At 46.6% G+C, this 22711-nt stretch overlaps 1 protein-coding gene across 4 annotated transcripts; it reads right to left on the minus strand.

The window, feature by feature from the left end:
- Positions 1-87: 87 nt before the first annotated feature.
- LOC130212926 (ubiquitin-conjugating enzyme E2 E2) lies at positions 88-20850 on the minus strand. Of its 4 annotated transcripts, none has more exons than XM_056444238.1 (7): positions 20386-20850; positions 19053-19231; positions 18288-18338; positions 16809-16844; positions 5852-5984; positions 3096-3243; positions 88-1534 (listed from the first exon to the last, which is right to left on the minus strand). In XM_056444238.1, the coding sequence occupies exons 2-7, from the start codon at positions 19220-19222 to the stop codon at positions 1437-1439; spliced, it is 636 nt and encodes a 211-aa protein (XP_056300213.1). In that variant the 5' UTR covers positions 19223-19231; positions 20386-20850; the 3' UTR covers positions 88-1436. The 4 variants fall into 4 exon arrangements, with proteins under 4 accessions (XP_056300213.1, XP_056300214.1, XP_056300215.1 ...); XM_056444239.1 differs by having other exon boundaries at positions 20447-20849; XM_056444240.1 differs by lacking the exon at positions 16809-16844 and having other exon boundaries at positions 20386-20813.
- Between the last annotated feature and the right edge of the window lie 1861 nt (positions 20851-22711).

Raw genomic sequence — 22711 nt, forward strand, 5'->3', positions numbered from 1 at the left:
GACGTAAAAGCCTCCCCGGGCCGTGTGAATGACTAAATGAAGAAGTGTAAACATTTGAGGCCGCAGTCAAACAGACGGAGCACAGCGTGTGTTTTCATTCTTTCTTCTTCTCCTCACAAGCCAACCACAGTGTGTTTTATTGGGTGCTTCAGTAATACAAGTGCACAACAAACCACTCTGCAATTGCAGAGGTGGCGGGTAGCCAGTAAATATACAAGTCCTGCCTCTTTCACAGGCAGACCTATACTTTTGCGGTCTGCCTCAAAAGCCTTTGAAAAAATACATACAGTACAAACAAAATCAGAGGAAGTTTAAAAAGCATGAAGGATCCATTGACGCAAACCTTCCCATTCCATGCAGATAACATATTGATGACAAAAAAGGAAAAGTAAAAGCATAATATTCTGCATGTTTGTTCCAGGTGCCACTAAGAGAAATGAGAATACATACTAGCTGAAATGCGTATGATATTTATAATATGCTGTGTTTTTCTTCTTCTTCCTTTTTTTTCTCCAATACAATACTTCCAACATTCAGATATTGGAAAATAAAAAAATCCCAATCTCCTCTTTGTATATAAAAAAAGAAAGAATCTTTCAAGTCAACAAGGAACAAAAAGGACATGTCTTCATTGATTCTTTTTTCTTTCTCCTAAACACAGAAAAGGTAGATACAATGTTGAGGTGGAGGAGGAAGAGGAGGAAGGTGATAGGAGGAGGAGGAGGGCAGGATTACTGTTGCACTTAGTGAGTGTGCTTTGACAGACTGAAGGCCTGCACACACCGGGGGGGGGGGGGGGGGCATTTTATTTTTTGGTGTGCGATTAATTGGCACGTGAAAATAGTCGCTATTTTTGCAAACCGTTTAGTATTTTCACGCAGAACACGAATATTAAATGATGGCGGGGAAAAAAAGTATTGTCATCTTTTTCCAAGAACTTTAAGACACCACCAGATCCACTTCTTTCGTTTCTACCTTTCACAATAAAAGCCCGAGGCATTTAAAGTGTAATGGTTTGCCAGAGGGAACTCAAAATGAAGTCTAAAAGAAAGGAAACTGAAAAAGCCAGCCGACAGTAGTGCAGGCCACGCGACAGTTCAACCTCAGACGATAGGATCAGCGATCATTAGGATAAGAGATCAATAGGACCAGCGATCAATAGGATCAGTGATCAATAGGACCATCGATCAATAGGGTCCTGGTCGTTGGTCGACTGCCTGCGTGAATCTATGAGAACCTTTTTACTGGAAAAGTGTTGCAACCGAGGAGTTTTTATGCAACGTATTTTTTTGCACGCGAGTGTCGCGTTTCTGCGTCGTTGGTGTACGTCACGCCCCCTGCTGTGTGAAGGCCTCACGGGTGAGAGAGAGAGGTAGAGAGAGGTACAGTGACATGGGAGGGGCCGGGGGGAGGTGAAGGAGGCGATGGCTGCGGGTCTATGTGGCGTATCTCTTGGTCCACTGTTTGGCTATCCGGTCGTGCTCCGTTCTGTTGGTCAGGTACTGTGTGGCGATGCTTCCCACCAGGGGGTCGGCTGGAGGGACAGAGAGAATATTTTAAATCAGGGCTCTCACACACGGCGACCAATGGGTGTCCAGGACTTCAAACCACATTTCCATGAACACATTTTTAAAAAATCTTGGTGTATACATGAAAAAGTGAGAACATGTTGTATTTAAAATAACAAAGAGGATTCCAAAGCATACAGTATATAATCTTAAATGACTCAAATGAATGAGAGACAATAGTTTGAAAAAAAGAATAAAACATTTATGTATTTTCGGTTAAGGTGCGTTCACTTGCAGCGCGAAAAATGCGCGAGTACGAGAGAGCGTATGTATGTCCACTTATATTTTGAGCGTCAATCTTTTAAAAGCATATTAATTATTTAAAACTCAGAGTAAATGCAACATGTGAATATAATACATTTCCATGACTTTTTCAAAACTTTTTTCCAGGCCTGGAAATAACCATTTTAAAATTCCAGGACTTTTCCAGGTTTTCCATGACCGTACAGATCCTGCTAAATGTAAATCGATAAGCTGGGCAGAAACAACACGTTTACACTCTTAGGCCCAGATTCGGTGAAGATGAGTTGGAGAACAACAACGATAAAGATGTGGTGTGGCTCTCTGGCAGCGTGCCAAGGGAGCAGCGTCTCGGTTATTTATGACTCAAATCTAATTATTAATTTGTATGCGTAAAACCCCATATTCTTATTCTAGTGCATATCAGATCTTGGAACATTTAAATTAAAAGGCCCATGTTTCTTTAAATGTGCAGTTATTGTGATTTCTCACATTTTCCCGTCCACACTAAGAACCACGATTCAGATGAATCCAGCTGGTTAAGCATCTCCCAGACGCACGCCGGTTAACGACTTTAGATACTTCTGCTGGGGAGGAGGAGGGTGTGTGTGTGTGTGTGGGGGGGGGGGGGACCTTCACGTATACTTGATTATACCCTCTAAAATTCAGCTGTATCAATAACCACTAAATCATATTAAAAAAGGCAACGACAACCCAATCAGGAACAGCGAGGACTGCAGAGAGAGAGAGAGAGAGAGAGAGAAAGAGAGGGGGAGCAAGAAAGAAGAGAGCGAGAAATTAAGAGCCAGTAGGAAAGAGAACGAGAAAGAAAGAGCCAGAAAAAAAGCGAGTGCGAGAGCGAGAAAGAGTGAGAAAGGAAGAGCGAGAAAGAGAACGAGAAAGAAAGAGAGCCAGAAGTAAAGAGAACGAGAAAAAAAGAGCAAGAAAGAAAGAGAGCGAGAGAGCCAGAAAGAAAGAGAGCGAGAAAGAAAGAGCCAGAAAAAAAGCGAGTGCGAGAGCGAGAAAGAGTGAGAAAGAGAGCGAGAAAGAAAGAGAGAGCGAGAAAGAAAGAGAGAGAGAGAGAGAGAGAGAAAGAGAGGCGGTGAAATAAAAAACTTCTCAGAGGAAGACGCCACAAAATGTTCGTCTTGCATCTTTAAAGAGAGGCGGGGCCGCCGCCACAAAGACACGTTTCCCAGCATGCACTTGTGCTCGACATTTTCCGCCCTGGAGTAAAAACTAAAAGCCGACGTCCACGACAACGAACAAGAGCGCACGGCGTCTCACCGGGGTTGCAGTCTGTGAGCAGGGAGCAGATGGACAGCAGCACCTTGGAGACGGTGAGCGCCGGACTCCAGTTGTCCTTCAGGATGTCCAGACAGATCACGCCCTGGCTGTTGATGTTGCAGTGGTAGATCCTGGTGCGGAAGGTCACCTGAGGACACACACACACACACAACCGTTTTTAGAGACTTCACGGGGACATTTTATGCCGATAAACACACTCAAAAGAATAACCAGGAAAACAACTACATGAGCCTCATGGTGTCTTCATAGATCAGACCAGCAGGGGGCAGCGTGGCGTACAAACGAAAACAACACAACAGTTTTGTTGCCACCTTGAATATTTGGACCAGAGTGTTCAACAGCTTCACAACAGTGACGCATCACATGTGCATTCATAATTTGATTATGATTATTGGCAATAGTAAAACACAAGAACAAGTAAACGACGGACTTCCTTTTCACGCAAAGAGAAAGACAAACGACGACAGTCAAAGTCTCAGGAAAACATCGTCTGAAAATAGAAAAAATGAATGAAAAATAGAAGATAAATAACACACGTCAAGAAATAATGAATAAAGAACCTCAAGAAATAAGTGTAATGACAATTTCCATGAAAAAAGTTCCGACACCGAGCTCTCGATATCGAGTATTAAACAAATTAATGTAGGAATCCGTGCCCCCCCCCCCCCCCTCCGCCGTTTACCCATCAGACAGCGAGCTCGACATCGGCTCGGCTCTGACACTCGACACCGCCGTTCGCCAATCACCAACATCTGGCCCCCCGGGACCCACCAGAGGAAACCTCTAATGAGCCTTGGCATTCCCAAAAATCACACACGGGCAAGATGTTATAAATACCCCCCCCCCACCCCAGATCCTCTCCTCTGGCCCGAGTTCAGAAACAGAAACACATCCACCTGGTGAACTTGTCAGCTCTTGTTTCTCTTCAAGAGGAGTCTTTTAAAAAGGAGTCGGATTCTGGATCTAAAACCGCCGAGCCCGAGGACTGAGCTCCACTGGAGCAGCGAGGGGAGTGTGTGGCAGCTACAGGCCGAAGGGTTTGGTGTGTGTGTGTGTGTGATGGGGTTTTGGCTGCAGATCAGTGTTTTCAGGGGGGTAGGAGGTATTGGAGAGGGTGTGTGTGGTGTGTGTGTGTGAGGAAACACTCAAGAGGGCTGGGCCGGAGCCTGTGGATTTGTTTGAGTCTGCTGTCAAACACAGAGCCGGTGGTTACACAGCACAAAGAGCGAGGGAGGAGGGCGAGCGAGCACGGGGAGGGGTGTCCATAACAGAGAGGGAGAGGGACAACCGATGAGCTGCAAGAAGATGAGTCTGTTCTGATCACCGCGACACTCAAGACAGACGAGAGAAACCAAATTATTCTGCACAAAATATATATTAAGATATTAACCCTTGTGTTGCCTTAGGGTCATTTTGACCCGAATCAATATTACACCCTCCCCCCGCCTTAGGATTAATTTGACCCCATTCAATGTTTAATGTCGGTGTTCTTTCGGTAGTCAACAAACAAACATAAAGTGCCTCACACTTAAACTTGGAAAACAATATTAATTCTAATAATTTTCTGGAGGTTTTAATTGCTGGCGTCAAATTGAACCCAAAGGGTAAAATATGTTAGTAAATATAAAGGTAACAGGAGGGTGAAACATTGAATCGGGTCAAAATGACCCAAAGGCGGGGGGAGGGTGTAATATTGATTCGGGTCAAAATGACCCTAAGGCAACACAAGGGTTAAAGGGAGTTTTTATAGTGGAAGAACATGTGTGCTCTTGCAGTGTGTGTGTGTGTGTCTCTGTGTGTGTGTATCACAATCCCAGATATTTCCTCCGCACTTCCTCCATTGGGCCGCGCAGGAAGTCGACACTCGGGGGTTCAGCTCACTAAAAAAACATCCAAATTATTTAACGCTTGCGCCTACCGGCTGCCGTACCGTGGGGGGTTTGAAGGGGTAATACCATCAGTACCGTGGGGGGTTTGAAGGGGTAATACCATCAGTACCGTGGGGGGTTTGAAGGGTAATACCATCAGTACCGTGGGGGTTTGAAGGGTAATACCATCAGTACCGTGGGGGTTTGAAGGGGTAATACCATCAGTACCGTGGGGGGTTTGAAGGGGTAATACCATCAGTACCGTGGGGGGTTTGAAGGGGTTATACCATCAGTACCGTGGGGGGTTTGAAGGGGCTATACCATCAGTACCGTGGGGGTTTGAAGGGTAATACCATCAGTACCGTGGGGGGTTTGAAGGGGTTATACCATCAGTACCGTGGGGGGTTTGAAGGGGTAATACCATCAGTACCGTGGGGGGTTTGAAGGGGTAATACCATCAGTACTTTGGAGGGTTTGAAGGGGTGATACCATCAGTACCGTGGGGGGTTTGAAGGGGTTATACCATCAGTACCGTGGGGGGTTTGAAGGGGTTATACCATCAGTACCGTGGGGGTTTGAAGGGTAATACCATCAGTACCGGGGGGGTTTGAAGGGTAATACCATCAGTACCGTGGGGGGTTTGAAGGGGTTATACCATCAGTACCGTGGGGGGTTTGAAGGGGTAATACCATCAGTACCTTGGGGGTTTGAAGGGGTAATACCATCAGTACCTTAGGGGGTTTGAAGGGGTTATACCATCAGTACCGTGGGGGGTTTGAAGGGGTAATACCATCAGTACCTTGGGGGGTTTTAAGGGGTGATACCATCAGTACTTTGGAGGGTTTGAAGGGGTTATACCATCAGTACCTTGGGGGGTTTGAAGGGGTAGTCGGGGGTGAAGGCGATGTCCAGGAAGAAGACTCCTCCCTCGTACACGGAGCCCGGGGGTCCCAGGATGGTCGACCTCCACTCGTAGATGTTGTCTCCTTTGGGGCCGGCGCTGGGAGAATTGAAACAAAAGACGAGTTAATATGGTAAATCGGCGCCTCGACAGCCCGGCGTTCAAACTGCCAGCGGGGATTGTGGGGTGTGTGTAGGAGGGTGTGGGGTGTGTGTGTGTGTGTGTGTGGGGGGGGTCGCTCAGGCTTCTGACAAGCTAATGACGGAGATTTGGGGGGTTTTCTGTTCCGGGCTTATTTAGTCGGATTTAGATTATCTTACATTTTGATTACCTGCTACTGGACGCTACGTGGACACACACACAAACACAAAGAAACACACACACACTTACAGGCCAAGCGACGCAACATGATTTCACATTGGATCCAGTCTTCACTCATGGGATAAGTATTAATGCTGAAGAAGTGGGCCGAGGGTCACATCTGTTGTTTAGGCCACAGTAATTAATGCTATTTCCATATTACCCCCCCCCCCCCCCCCCCCACACACACACAGTTTGTGGTAAGACCCCGAGCTGGCAGCGAGCCAGCAGGAGAGCGGGGACAATGTCCAGATCACAAAGCCCGGGACGACGAACAATGCCCGATTTCATGCAATTACCTGGGAAGGTGTTCACCGGCAACCCGGAGTTTACTGGCACATGTGCTTACAAATGTACACACACACACTGGCGTTCCCTCAAGGCTGTTGCATTACCGTTTATTTTTATTCAGACATAAATCAATAACCTCAGACGGAGATTTCCGCTATAATAACCTCAAACAGCAGACAGTTTAAAGCGTCTGGAGGAGGAGGAGGAGGAGGAGGAGAAGAAGAAGAAGAAGAAGAAGAAGAAGAAGAAGAAGAAGAAGAAGAAGAAGAAGAAGAAGAAGAAGAAGAAGAAGAAGAAGAAGAAGAAGAAGAAGAAGAAGAAGAAGAAGAAGAAGAAGAAGAAGAAGAAGAAGAAGAAGAAGAAGAAGAAGAAGAAGAAGAAGAAGAAGAAGAAGAAATCAGCGTCCCGGCTGCCCTCAGAGGGTTAGAACTGAAACACTCTAAACTACTGCCGAACATATCGTTAAATAAGTCCATATAATTACTTCTTTTTGTTGTTGTCTATCTTCTAAAATGAAAAAGGCTTACGTTTCATTTTGTAAAAAGGTAAATATTATATCGATGGAGGCTTAAAATAAGACCAGTTGTCTTGTTGTCTCTTCCTGCACTGAGATATAAAATTTTCTGTTGTGATTTTTATTTTATTGTTTGAAAATAAATAAATACACTCTCTTTGCATTTGATTATTGTTGATTCGAGTGAAGAAATACTGTACATAAGAACATTCCTCTAATATAATAACATAAATCCATTTAATTTGAAACCTTCAAAATTAAAGCACAGGGTATTTTCTTGAAGAAAAGGTGATCATACGTCTTTCAAGCCGCCAGGGGCCACATCAAACGACGTGGCGGGCCGCATTCGGGCCCGCGGGCCTCGTGTTCCACACCTGTGGTGTAAGTACTAGGACATGAACACAGGGTTCTTACAAATGTTGACCAGTGGATTTCCAGGACTTTTCCATGACTTTAAACCAAATTTCCATGCCCAAACTGAAATCTCGGTATAAACATGAAACATTTAGAAAATGTTGCGTATTGAGAGCGTACGCCGGCTTATATTTTGAGCGTCTTTCTTTAAAAAAAACATATTAGTTATTTCAAACTCGCCGTAAATGAACGTGATAACACATTTCCATGACTTTTCCAAAACTTTTAGGATTTACGTTTCATCCATGACTTTTCCAGGCCTGGAAATGACCATTTTAAAATTACATGACTTTTCCAGGTTTTCCATGACCGTACGAACCCTGTGAACACGGAGGGCGCTCAGGTTGACGAACACGCTCTCGTCAAACAGCGTTGCTTTCCCTCTCTCCCCCCCCCAAAAACAAACTGTGTTGCATTTCCGTCGGACGGAGAGCGCAATCCCAACCGAGTACAGGAAGTGACCTCTGGAGGCTTCGGAGGCGCCCAGAGACAGATGTTGACGTCCGATAGCCGAGGGGAGCTTTTGGAAAGCCCGTCATAACAACGTGAAGCAAACGGGCGAACCGGTGGTCGCGTTCGGCTGCTCCGACATTCTTCTGTGAACTGAGAATTGGAGCGGAGGGATTCAATAGTTCCATCACGGATGAGTTTTGACACGAGGCGGTCGGGTTGCCAAAATAAACGTGTTCGGTAGACGACCTCGTCGTAAGAAATTCAAATAAGTCCCCGGAGTTGTTTGACTAATTGATTAATCTGTCAAATACCACAATCTGAATGAGAAGAAGAAACTGAGGAAACACAAAGAGAGGGGGATAAATGTGTCACGCGTCTCAACGATGTTCCCGTCACGGTGTTGCTCATGGGCTTTGGTCGGAGGCTGCAGTCATATGCAAGCAACGCCACATCTGCAGCCAAACGCCTGGATTCACTGGGTATTTGGGTCATGTGGTTTCAGGGGTCAGGGTGCAGGTGTCCGGGCGTCCTCAGAGATTACACTCAAGAGGAGGAGGAGCCCACGGTGACAGCTGGAGCACTAAAATAGAGTTGTTTTTATTATTATTTCCCCTTTGCCGTGTATTTATTTATTTATTTGTATGCGTGTTACTCGCATAACTCAAATAGTATGAAACCAAATCGCATGAAATTTGGTGGGATGATTGGTTATTATCCGGGGACCATTTGATTAGATTTTGGGATTGATCAGGTCAAAGGTCAAGGTCATGAAAAGGTCAAAATCTTCTTGAATCGCATGAAATTTGGTGAGATGATTGGTTATTATCCGGGGACATAGCGCGGTCCTTTTTTATCAATTGGCATGCAACTAATGCCAACATGTTCATAATTCAATGCCCAATCTTGTGGCATGTGAAGGTATGCGCTCTACCGAGTGCCCGTTCTAGTTCATCTTGTGATCATCAGAAAAAAATGTCTCCAGATCCTTCACTCGGAGCTGCAGACTTTAAAATCACAATGTGGGCTTCCCGCGGTCAGATGAATGAGATCTACTGCGATATCGATAATGAGGTTATCGATACCGTGCCGTATCGAAAATAAAAGTGAAAGCTTTTGGTAACAATCGACCTTTCAGTTTGTTTTCTAAACCCATCTTGCTGCAATAATAACCAATAACGATCGACGTGAAATGAACCGAGTGGATGCGTTGGCTTTTTATTAGATCAAAAAGATCTTGACAAACGGAGCATGAATCGCCATGAGATCACAATCTGACTTAAATATTCTTATCATACCGAATCCTTGGCCTTTGGTCAGAAGTGCTTTGTTGATTTCATTTGGGGGTAAAAGGTTTTTCTAACAATGTCCTTTTGAGTCTTTAGAGAACTTCGGCGTGAATGTCTCTTTATTCGCTCGATAGAAACGTGATCCAGACGAATCCCCCGGATAATAAACCGGGATTATAACCCATCGTTCACTCGACGTGGTGCTGCTGGAGTAATTGGGTCCCACGCTTCACCTCAACAAAGACTGGACGGTTGAGACGGCTTTCACGGGGTCAGGAAAACGGTTTCTTCTTCGAACATAAAAAGGAACTTAACATTCCTACGTTTCGGAAAACTATCCAAGGTTCAAGTCTGCGGAGGGCGTGTTTGTTCCAGACGCCAAGATGAGGTCACGCTCAAAACATCCAGGTTGGTAGAATACAGCTTCAACGCAACAAACGTGAACATCCTGGGAGAAGGAAACGTTCCCGTTGAAAATATCCTCCTCCTCCTCCTCCTCCGTCCGAGGTGACACCTCCTTCCTCTGCGCGCTCTCGTCTTTATTGTCTCAAATGACACGCTTTTGTTTTTTTTAATCAAGCCCTTTATTGCTCATGTGTCCAATGAAATCTGCAATTACTGGCCGGACAGAGAGAGAGAGAGAGAGAGGGAGGGAGGGGGAGAGGGAGAGGGAGAGGGAGAGAGGAAATGGTTGAGTGGGTGGTTGCGTGCTCGGGGAGTAGAACGGGAAAGGCACAATTTCTATTCTCGCAGGAGGCCGACCTCGCATGCTGGGCCCAATCAATCTGAACCGAGGTCGCTATTGAACTGAGGAAGTGGACTTCTACAACAAAAAAAAAGAAGGGAGAAAAGGAGAGAGTTTGAAGGGAAGGAAGTGTGCGCCCACTGAGGTTTAAAGCCACATTAGACGAGCAGTAAGTCAAACACGGAGATCTGTATATTCTTCCTCAGCCTTTCCGTTTTAATTCCGCACGAGGCTCCCGAGTTGCTGCAGAGGCTTGCATTTTTCTTCTTCTCCTTCTTCGTCTTTTTTTTTTGCCTTCCTCCCTGCATCTGAGGCGCGGCACGCAGCCGGCATCTGATGCCGTGCAAATGTTTGCCTCTGGCTAAGAAGAATGAATAATGCAAGGGGCATGGGAGCTCTGCATAAAAAGGGAACAACGCAACAATCACGAGGCGTGGAGAGAAAACGTCACGGAGCCGACTGAGCGATGCCCGGGGGTGTGTGTGTGTGTGTGTGTGTGTGTGTGTGTGTGTGTGTGGTGCCGTTAACGAGGACCGCGCGACTCCTTGAAGCAAAGTTGCGCAATTTGACAGAAGATTGTAAAGCCCCAAAAAAACGTTTGAAGCGATATGAAATCACAACTGCAGCGGATAGGAGCTTATTCCTAAAACATGAAAGTAAAAAGAGTGTGTGTGTGTGTGTGTCCTTATCTGAAGGGTAATTATAAACATTTGCTTTGCTTGAATAAAAAACGGGAGGTAGGGTTTGTGCTGATGTGCGAGGCGGCGTGCAGTCCGGGGATTGGCGGGGACGCCGCTTCAGGGGAGGACACGGCCTGAAAAAATGAAACGGCTTCAGCCTCCGAGACAAAACTGCAGCCTCTTGCAAAATGTCGAAAACTAATTTAGTCGAGAGTGGGATGGCGATATTTTCTAATGTTGCAGCCATAATTAGAGACCCTCTTTAGCCTCCCTCTGCATAAGCACCCCCCCCCCCCCCCCGGTCCCACATTAAGCTCTCAGGTTCTGCGGGTAGAGTAAATGTGACGCGCTTCTTCTTAACCAATCAGCACAGAGACGTCAGCCCACTGGTTATTCGTTTAAGCCGAGCTCTTAATTGTGACTGATGTATAAAAAAACGCCTCACAGACGAGGACATTCAGGGTTATTACACATTTTGATCAATAGATTTCCAGAACTGTAAACCAAATTTCCATGACCAAACTGAAATCTCCGTATAAACATGAACAATTAAGAAAATGTAGCGTATTGAGAGGGTTAATTATTTCAAACTCGGCATAAATGAACATGCGATTAGAACAAGTTTCCGTGGCTTTTCCAAAACTTTTATGATTTAAGTTTTTTTCCCCAGGACTTGTCCAGGCCTGGAAATGACCGTTTTAAAATTCCATGACTTTTCCAGGTTTTCCACGACCGTACGAACCCTGGCATTGAGAATTCAAAACGACGCGTGAATCGGCGGCGCGGTGGAAGAACGCGGAGGAGGAATTTAAACTCCGCTCCTACGGGAGCGCGTCGATTTATTTTCCCCACGCGAGGAGGAACACGAATGGAGGGCGGAGCGGTTTGCCGAGGGGAGGAAGTGATTCGGGAGCAGATGTTTCGTAGGTGCGCGGCCGCCACAACAGAACCAGCAGGACGCGGTCGGGTCCATCTGGGCGCTTTAATATCCTTCTGCTACAAACACATCTTTGTTTATGTATTTATGGGTGTGATGTTTTCTTTCTCCGCTTTGCAAACTTCTTCCCCGTCTTACAATCCTATCTTCAGGGCGCCGTTAGTCATCGACGCCACAACACATTGACTCTCCTCGATGCTCGTCACCGTCAGAATGACGTCATAGTTATAGCACGACAGAAAATGGAAAACATTGTGATCATAAATTGTTTAAAAAAAAAGGAATATCTCAACAAAACGGTTGAAAAGTCTCCTATAATTTGTGAAAAGCACCCGTTTCTCTCTCTCCCACGATGAAAGAATAAAAGAGCGAGAAACGTCTTTAACGAAAGCAGAACTATACATTGACAGACGTGTATAACTATGTTATTACAAATTTCTCACACAACCCATGCAGCACAATCCAACAATACCCCCGTTGAACTCACGGCTGCCAACGCCGTGTTTTCATTTAACTTCCGCCATTCCTGAGCAGCAGCCGCCCTCTTTTATACTTTTATACGATTGCGTACTAAATTGCGTTTTGGAGGACACATCAAAACCGTTTCTGACATTTTAATCAAAGCGGATATTTGATTAACCTGCAGCCATGTTTTAGGGTAAAAGACAAGATTTTAATTCCAGTATTCACTTCTTTGGTTATACTCGCTTATTAAAAATCACGCGCGTCGATTCTATAAAACCGCGTTTCCATTTCGCTCGGTCGTTATTTTCAAAAAGCATTTCATAAATTTCAAAAGGCGGATTTCGATCGAAACGCCATCGTTAGTCTCCGACTCCGCTTCTCCGAGAAGACGACCCTGTTTGCGTCCGACCGGCTCGGCGAACAAAGCGATCGGGGGTTTCGAGGCGGCGCCGCCGCGAAGGTCTTTAGCGTCTCCGCGGCGGATGAACAAGACCTTCAGGGAAAAGGTCAGGAGAGGAGCACGCCGCCGCCGCCAGGCACAGATGGGTGCGCATCCATATTCATAAAGAAGCGGGTGATTACGGAACAAGACGTCGATTAGGGGTCGACTCCTCCGAGCTCAAACGAAGCAGTCATCGTAAAAAGAATAATAAAAATACGCATTGGCTTGTTTTTTCTCTTTGCAAAAAGACCCGACGCACAAAAAAATGAATGCACAACGCAGCGATCGGCTCGAACAAGCGGGAGGTGTTCCTGCAGCTCATCCCACCCCCTCCTCTTCCTCCTTGTCTACCCCCCCCCCCTCATGAATATTGATAACCCTCCCCCCGCTGGGCTTAATGGTAAAGCTGTGAAAAATGATGCCGGGTGTGGGCACAGCATCCCCCCCCCCCCCAGAGGCGTGGCACACGCCAATACGCAGCCATGGAGACCGTCCCATCGGCGGGAAGACAATTAGAGGTCAGGAGAGCCTTGTGTCCGGGTGGAACTCGATGATGACGAGGAGGATGATGATGGAGATGCATATTCATGTCACGGCTTAGGCGTCGTCGTCGTGGTGACCAGCTGTGTGCGTGCGTGTGTTTGAGAAAAAGCCGTTCCCTGCAGCTTGCATGATGTCATCGGGGAGTGAAAGCTATGTTTTTGTAATTTTTAAAAAAAAGGCATCATGGGGCCATTACATCACTCCAGGAAAAATTCATGAAGAAGGCTTTTTGTTCCAAGGACCGAGGGAGGAGCGACGTCCGAGGTCAGCTGAAGCTTTAAAAAGCGATGTACAGGTCAGTTACCAGCCAGCTTTCTACAGCTGGTGAGATCCGCATGCGACATCCGATCATCCCAATGACACGCGCCTCTAAAACCAGGAGGTTATCAGAGGTTATTGTTGTCGCCAACGACAGCAGAAGGACACACCGGTTCCATATATTTCTTTTCAATCCATCGTCCACTAAAACACGCCATGCACAGAAATCTAACACACACCGAGTCTGAAGTGTTTTATTCTCCCTCCGTCACACCAGACAGGCACTGAATGGTCACTTTACTTTTCCTCTACCCAGAACCAATGCACTTAAGAAATCAGTAATGTCCAGAGCCGTTGCATCCTGGGATGTGCTCCCCTCATACGTGACTAACAAGAAATACATGTGATTTCAAAAGGAAACTTAAGGCAGCAATAATCAGAAAGGAAATTATAGTAGATTAGGTTATTATTTTAGGTATTTAAGGTATTATTATTTTACTTTTAATGTAAATGTTGTTTTCTAAGTCGAAGTGTTTTTGTGATAATTGATCATGCTGTACTGCATTTTATGTATTTGTATTGTATTGTTTTTTTGCCTGGACCCCAGGAAGAATGGTCTCCACTACGGTGCAGACTAATGGGGATCCTTAATAAACAACTAGAACGGGCACTCGGTAGAGCGCATACCTTCGCATATCACAAGATTGGGCATTGACTTTTGAACATTTTGGCATTAGTTGCATGCCAATTGGATAACAATGGTAAAAAGAAGATGTTGACCTTTTCATGACCTTTGACCCGATCGATCCTAAAATCTAATCAAATGGTCGACGGATAATAACCAATCATCCCACCAAATTTCATGCGATTCGGTTTAATACTTTTTGAGTTATGCGAGTAACACGCATACAAATAAATAAATACACGGCGATCAAAACATCACCTTCCGCATTTTCAATGCGAAGGTAATAAACAAGATGCAATGGATGGCGTTCGTCCCAAAGGAGGTACAACAAATGAGTTGCATTCATTTAGATGGCGAGAGCTCCGACATCTCATCCTTTGTTTTGGGACGAAGCCCAAAAGAGTCCAAGCTGTTCCTCGATCACCTGCCGCAACCCGTCTTTGAACGCCTCATCCTTTGACTTCGTCGTACGGCTCATTTGGCACGAGGGCGTGTCCACGCACGGCGTCTCCGAGGGGTCAAGCTGGCTCTCCGGAGGCTTTTGACGGAATGAGACACAAAATGCGGAAAATCCAACAGGTTCCAAAAACGTAAACACGTCTTAAATGTGCAACAATATCGGAAGGAAAATAGACTTTATGCGCAAAGGCCTTCGGGGGAATGTTTTAAATAACGATCCAATCCTGTACGTTAATGTATATTCTGTTAAAGTGTCAGGAGCTATTCTGTAATTAAATTTGGTAAATTACTTTCTTGCCGTTCCGACTCACCGGCTACCTTATCCACTTCAGTTCGTGGGTTCTGGCATTTCCCAGAACGACTCGTCTGACGGGGGAGGGGTGAGGGGGGGGGGAGCTGGTTACCCAAAATGCACTTCATCTATTCGAGCCGCCTCGGGATAATAAATTGGTGTCTCTGCCTCTCCTGCAGCGGATTATTCTGCTGCGGTTGCGAAACGTCGGCGGGCAACAGCAGCGTGTATTTGACTCTGGATGGGTTCACGCACCAAAAACCTGACGCGCCGCGCCGAGTTTCAGGCCGCCGGACGTCGTTCTGCCACCGCTCCACCGCGGCTGTGACGAAAGCATCGGCGAGGAGATGACAAAACGCTTCCGACAGGCAGCCGCGGTCCAGAGCCGCGAGGTTCGACAACGGCAGCTTTTTTTTTTAAACGTGAAAAAACAAAGCGTCTTTGTTTTGGATTCCTGCCGGAAAGCGTCGGAGCGACGGCAACCACGGAGGGAAAGTAACAAGTCACAACAGTTGCAGCGCCGCAACAACAACAACAACAACAAATGCAGCCACACAACTGTTGCTGTCGCACAACGCCGGCAGGTGCAAAAGATCACGAGACGGAAGAGGAAGAGTGTGGAGATATGAACCGAGAGGCAGAGGGGAGTCCTTACGGGGATGATTCAGGTGGGAAAGAAAAGAAAAAGAGATGAGGCCGTTTTAAAGAATCGCCACCATCGTTCCAAAGGCCTCGGACCCACGGAAGATTTCAACCAATCCGGCGAGAGCTGGACCTCTATGAAGGTCGATTTGTGTCTTTAATACGCAGGAAATTAATTGTTAGTTTTGCTGTTGAACTAGAATGTGTTGCTGCTAATCACAAAAGACTTTACTCTCAAAATTAAAAAAAACTTGCACTCGCAAATAAAACTTCGCTCTCAAAAAACAAAAACCTCAGAGTTGAGATTGGACGTAGTGGGCGGGGCTTACGCTGCAAACACTCATCGGTTTCAGCTTCTCAAACTGCGGGGAGCGTCTTCTTTTCCGTGTTTAATATTGTGCTTAATATCTTTGATTTCTTGACGGTTGGTCGCACTAACGGGACGTCGCTTCGGGGAACCGGGTAGATTAAACCGAGGGTGAGGATAGCTGTCAGTTGCAGACGTCAGGATGCCTTCAGTGTACAACTTCACATCCTTACGACTGGAATAAGCGGCGCCGATCAACCCGTCGCGTTTCCCTTTCAGCTCATCGGATCAGAAACGTGTTCTCCGTATATATTACTGCGATATAAGGTGCAGCGCAGCCAGGGTGGCAACAACACCCCGCTCCTGTCGGATGCCGCCCGTGTTAATAAAAAGCACAAGCCGCCTGTACAATACACTTGGAAGTGTAAATATTCGACAGTGACAATAATAGCCGTGTCAAATCCTCTCCGGCTTCAACGTGTTTGACGCCGCAGCGCCCAGAGGGAGCTAAAGCTCGGAGGCGCGTTTTAAATACTTGCATCGGGCTTTTATCCCCCCAAGTTGTGACAAAACACTAAAAGAAGGAGAAAGAAGACAGTTTTCAGGCATCGCTGCGTGGAAATGAATCGGACAACGCGAGCGTTCGTGTTACGACGCGTCATCGTTTATCGACACAGACGTGTTGTTGTCGTGGCCGTTAAGTCAGATTAAACGCGGCCGAGCACCAACACACTTTGATGGATGCCAGAGGAGGCGAGGGGGCTTTTTGATTAGACTTCATCAAATGGGTCTCTCCCTTTCTCTCTCTCTCTCCCTCCCTCTTCAAAAGCGACCAGAGTCAGTGGGACTCCTCAGCCGAGATAAAGATGAGGTGATCATCCTCCTCCTCCTCCTCCTGTCATGTTAACACAGGGCTAATCTATTTGGGTGCATCACAGAAAACACATTATTAGATTTTGGTATCATTTTCGAGTGTACAGAAAAGGAACACACACACACACACATGTGCGAGCACACACAAGCGCGCGCGCACACACACTGAAAAGGATTATCTCGAAGAAGCTTAATTGTTTCCCAGGCAACTAGTTCCCCACTAAGACGCTGACTGTGAAATTTCCGCTACCGCTTATTTTACTTTCAAATGACTTACTCGTGTCCTCCAGCTAAATCCTTTGTGAGAGCCAACCTAGTTATTTAGTTTTTGGGGGTGGTGTAGGAAGGAGGGATGGAGGGAAGGAAAATGAGGGGGGGGGGGTATTGAAATAGATTAGAGTAGTTAGAGGAAAACAACATTAGAGAGGAGAACATTTTATATTACAGATTTAATCTATTGACATTCATGAGAAGACAAGAGCGGGAGGTGGTTGGGGGTGAGTAACACCCCCCCCCCCCGGCTCCGGACCCCGAAGGCCTCATACTCATTGTGTGTAGTTAGAGGAAAACAACATCTCTTTTAGCCCCCGGTACAATAACAAAAACCGGGCTGCGAGCTGGAATGAAACGGTGAGCTCAATGTTTATCGGTAATGACGGTGGGACTCTGATGAGACCCAGCAGGGGGGATTAATTCATGCAATAAACACGGCCGTCCAGGGTGAAGTAATTCCAAAATCGCCAGACGAGTCGTTCAAAGTGTCTTACATTATTATTTTTAAGCAGGTGCCTTGCGAACCGATGCGTCCGTCATCCGAAATGGGTAAAAGAAATTTAAATACGGCCTCCATTTTATCCTCTTTTCTCAAGAGCGAGGGTCGATTATACTCCATGAAAAGCACTTCAAGTCGTCTCGTCAGATCAAGACGGTAATCAGTCTGAATGCATTCTGCCAGAGAACAGCTACGAGTACCTGACGATAGCTCCTTTCTTTGTTTACCTTCATAATGGGGGGGGGGGGGCGTGGCTTCGGAGGCCCCGGGCTGTCAGTGCTGTCGACTTTCTTGCTAGACTCGACGACGTTTGGTGCAGGCGCGGCCGGCTCCTGTCATTAATTATTATTTTTTTTAAAGAGTCCGGCCACCCTGGGTTGGGTCGTTTCCGTCGGATCATTTTGCAAATCATGCGTCCTCTCCCTTGTTTCTCAACACGACCAACCCTCTGATTCAGGGAGTAATTATCGAGCTGTGTTTTTTAAGCGAATAATCAATGACCTCGTGTCGCGAGCGTGAAAGCTGGCTTCGTCCCAGAAGGTTTTGCCTTTTGTCGCGTCCAGAGAGGCTGATGCACGTGTGGCGGGCCGCTCTCGCTCGCAGGATGCACAATAACCATCGTCTGTGGTAAATCCCCAGCAGAGAGGGGGGGGGGGACACACGAGAGTCAAAGCGGCTTTTTTTTAAGTCACACTGCCGTTCATTTCCCACCATTTTCAGAACAAGCGTACTGCTGTGATCCAGGCAGGCTGCGCTTGCATTGCGTGCATTATGCAGCAGCAACAACAACGACAACAACAACAGAATAGGCTCCAGTCTCCCCCATTCCACCTGAGATTACCATCTCAAACAAAACACGCGGCATTACGCAGAGACAACAGCGAGACGCAAGGAGCCCCGGTTCTGCAGCGCCAGCACCTGTAAACCTGCAGAGGCGTACGAGTCGTCGGGAAGGTGCTGTGAAAAAAGGGAACGTCTCCTTACCTGCAGTTCGGAGGTGGGTCGAGTGTGATTTCCGCAAGCTCTTTCTGAATCCTGGAGAACAGAAGGATTTGGATTGTTAAAATCGATGTTCGGGGGGGATGGATGAGAAAAGTCGAAGGAACGAACAGCTCGACGCCGCAAAGTCCGTGACGAGGGACGCGTCGCTTTTAAGCCCGACGTCGGCGCCCGAACGCCGCCGCGGAAGATAATCCGCCGTGCGTACGAAGCGTGGCGTTCGGGAATAAACTATACAATGGAAAACATGCAAGATTTAGCGCGGTTTTGTCATCTTTGTGCGAGCAGCGCAGCCGAAGGAACCTCAGAGACTTGATTTTAATTTTCTTTTAAAGGGAGACCTTGGAAACAAGGGAATCTCTGATAAGGACTCAGCTGGCCTCAGCTGACCCCTTTGCCCGGTCATCTCCTGTAGTTTTCTTTTTTTAAGTGTGTGTGTGTGTGTAATAAGTGCCAAGACTCGCGGAGGGAAGCGCTGGAGGTGTCGGAGAGACAAGTGCTGCAATGGGAATGTCATCGGAACGACGTCCCCGAGCTTCTCCCTCCTTCCTGTGGGTTTACTGTCACACTGACAAGCGTGGATGTCTGAAATGACGATGCCTGTGTGGCTGTCGTCTTCTCTTTGTTTATAACTTCACGCCCTCGGGGCGTGGGGAGAGGCCCCGACTTCAAAACAAACAAGCCCCACGTGCGCGTCCCGCTCCCTAGAGCCCGGCCGTCCTCGTTTCCTCTTTCCTCGTTTCCTCTTACCTCTTGGCACTAGTTGAAAGTTTCGCGGCGGTTTTACTCGAGATCTTGGTCTCCTTCTTTTTGGGCTGCGCCTTCTCCCGCTCGTGAGGTACCGATTCCCTTTGTTCGATGTCGGAGCTCCCCCCGCTGGTGCTGGGGCTGTCGTCCGGTCGCTGCACTTCGGTGGACATCGTGGGGCCCTGGGGAAAGTAAACGCCACGCAACCCGTGAGCGCACACTCCCACCTGCACAGGTGGCGATGGAGACGGTATCACGGGGGATAGGGATGGGGGGGGGGGATGTGATATTAAAGACACAGCGCTGTAAATTGCAAGACGTACGGGGCCTTTGTTAAAGAAAGAATATAATAAGCCGGTCCCCTAATGATCCATTGAGAGTTATTAATATACATTACTGGCCAATTGGTTGTTTCACGGGCCTGGATTCATAAAGCAGAGCTCATTGCCTGCGTCCAGATTATTTAAACACATACGGAGTATTATTACGGTTTCAGGTCATTAGTATGAGCAAATGAAAAAAATGGCTAACGTTTCTTTTATGGGGGGTAGAGGAAAGAAACATCTTATCAAAGAGGACACTTGAAGACCCCCCCCCCCCCTTAACACACGACAAAGACACGGCTAACATGGACATGTTGTTGGTTGAAATGCGGTTTAAAATGAGTTCAATTAATCCAAAAGGGGGGAGAAAGAGGGGGGGGATGTAGCCGTTGGAGATGCGGAGACATTCTAACCCCCCCCCCCCCGCCAAAAAAAGAAAAGATGTCGGACATCACTCTCGGACGTCTGGTCGAACCGGGCCGGTCAACATTTGTGGGGCTGGAAAGCACAATAGGGGTCAACCGGTGGGAGGGGGGGGGGGCTAGCTAACGTTACAAGGCCGGTGGGGAGGAGGAGAAGAAGGAGGGGGGGGGGGCGTTTGTGTTACATTAACGTCACCGCCGCGGGGGTACATTTAATATAGAAGAAGAAGAAGAGCTTAACAGGCGTCGGTGTTTTTTTAAAGTCATTGAATAAAATACCCAGAGAAGAAGGCGTTTCTGTCGGACTCCTCCGAAACAGCCGACGGCGCTGATGGGAGGACGGAGGAGGGGAGAGGAGGAGGAGGAGGAGGAGAGGAGAGGGGGGGGTATGCGGGGATCCTCGCCGTTTCTGGAGTGTCCACATTGTGCGATGAAGTGCGGTGACCCTGCCTCGGCACAAAGGGAGACTCGTCCCACACATCCACCACCTCCTCCACCCCCCACCCCTCCTTCCTCCGCCTCCGCCTCCTCCTCCTTCTTTTTCGCTGGGGTAAAAGAAACCGACACTTTCCACGGGACATTTGTACTTACTTTATCGACGCATCCACGAGCGGTGTGCGAAAAATAAAAAAAAGGCGTGTGTCGCGTTTACCTGGCGGCTGGCCGTCGATGCTGCAGTTCCGCGTCGTAATCCCCCAAAAAAGGGTAACCGGGAGGGGGGGGAAAGAAAAGTATCTCCTCTCTCACGGCCTGCCTGCTCGCTCCCGTGTCCTCGCTATTTAACTGGAGGTAGCAGCGGCGGCGGCAGAGAAGCGATTCCAGAAGAAGAAGAAAAAAAACGGAGCCAGCCCCGGACCGCCTCCGTGCGCGCTCCCGGACCGCCGGCGCGCGCGCAAGCCGCTCGTGCACGTGGTAGGCTGCGCGGGACCACGGTAGCACGGACTGAATCGGTAATTGAAACGGACACAAACCGAGAAGATGTTGGTCCTGTGACGTGGAAATTGACACCGTTTGTTCCGCGTGTGTGTGTGTGTGTGTGTGTGTTCAGGGGGTGGAGACTTGAACCCATGAGCAGGAAATGTCGCCCCCTTGTCTCCTGTCTGGTTGCCCCCCTGCACATCAGTGGTACTCTGGGGCCACTTCCATGGCCATATGCAGCTCCAGAGTTTGACACATGGTCCCCTGGATGCACGACTTATGATCACAGCTTATTCCATGTAAAAAAAGAAAGGTATATATATGAATATAAATATATATACATATATATATATACATATATATATATTTATATGTATATATATATATATACATATATATATTATATATATATTTATATTCATATATTAATTTATATATAAATATATATATATAAATAAATATATGAATATAAATATATATAAAATATATATATATATATTTAATAATGAATTGGACGGCCGGCGTTTATGAGATTGGAGTGAGACAAGGAGAACATGCGATGTGGTGATCTTCGCAATAAAACATCTTTGATGGGACATGTCGAAGGAACAGACTCCTGGAACAGAATCATGGAACAGAATCATGGAACAGAATCATGGAACAGAATCATGGAACAGAATCATGAACAGGATCATGGAACAGAATCATGAACAGACTCATGGAACAGGCTCAAAGCTCAGCAGAGCACACAAGTAAAAAAAAGAAAGTTGGTTCATGAATGACTTTAACCATATTATATATAATGATATTGTAAAGTTGTTATTACTATTATTAGGGCCCGATCACTGTATTATTCAGAGGACCTTTTTTTCTTAAAATGTTTGTTATTATTATTTAGATTTGCGGTCAGAACAATCAAAAGACTGTAGTTAGAAAAGCTTTGAGGTGTCATCAAACAACGTGGATGTGGTGTGGAGACAACAAAAACGCATGCTGTTCTTACTTTGTTTAAACGGAGGTTTAGTGGGTGTTTGATTTCACTTTGAAATGTATGTCTCTTTTCCTCCTTTTTTTAAATGTTACTTTGAGTCAGTAAAAGATGTCATTTGTATTTGTAATGTCAAAAGTCTAATTTACTATACAATAAAGAAGAAGGTGAAATTCAACATAATAATCATCGTTTTAATTCGGATTCTTTTTGGTCAAATAAATTCCAGAGGACGGTGCATTAGTTGTTACATTCCACGTCTTTTTATGCAGTAAGTGCCACTATTTAAAGGGATATACAATGAGAACACTATCATATAAAACAGCCAGGAGTAGCCAAGAATAATGACCTCCCCCGAATAATGGAAGTGAGATACTAAATAACGTAGAAAAAGGAACATTAGATGTTTCTAAAAGAATTTTAAAGCCTTGAATTTTCCTTTTTTTTTAAGTTGAAGGAGTTTGTAGTTGATGCTCAGCAGGTCAGAGTCTCGCTGTTTGACCTCCCAGCTCAATCAATGCATTGATTGAGCTGGATCAATAGATCTGTGACTGAGGGAGGCGACACATGATCATGGAAACAGTTCAAAATCAAGTGGACAATGGTGTTAAATTTGAAGAAAAATTCACTTCCCAAAGATACCAAAAGTCAAGTTCACAAGGTTGCAGTGAACTTGACCTTTGACCTCTCGAGTCCAGGTGGACGTCCGAGGCGAAGTCACATTCACAAGAACGAACAAAGCTCAAACAAGACATCCAGAGGCATAACAATGTTAATTAAATTGGGCTAGACTCATTTAGCCTGACACATAAACCAGGCTCACGAGGCCCCCCCCCCCCCCATCCTCCGCGGCACATATTTGCCGTGAGGCCCCCAGAATGACCCTTCTGTTCAGGTTAATTAGGTCGAAAAGGCAAATTTTGCTTTGAAATACGCAACACGGGCGTCTCAACACAGGTAAACATGCCGTGTGTGTTAATGCGCGGCCCGCTTCGAGACCCTTCATTATCC

This window comes from Pseudoliparis swirei, chromosome 22, assembly GCF_029220125.1.
Source record: "Pseudoliparis swirei isolate HS2019 ecotype Mariana Trench chromosome 22, NWPU_hadal_v1, whole genome shotgun sequence".
Taxonomy (NCBI): Eukaryota; Metazoa; Chordata; class Actinopteri; order Perciformes; family Liparidae; genus Pseudoliparis; species Pseudoliparis swirei.

Coding starts and splice junctions, on each gene's coding strand:
- LOC130212926 (XM_056444238.1), bottom strand. CDS start 19,222: ATGTCCACCGAAGTGCAGCGACCGGACGACAGCCCCAGCACCAGCGGG. Junction 18,339..19,052: donor CTTTCAACTAGTGCCAAGAG/GTAAGAGGAAAC, acceptor TCTGTTCTCCAG/GATTCAGAAAGAGCTTGCGG. Junction 5,985..16,808: donor GATTTAGCTGGAGGACACGA/GTAAGTCATTTG, acceptor CAATTCTCCCAG/CGCCGGCCCCAAAGGAGACA.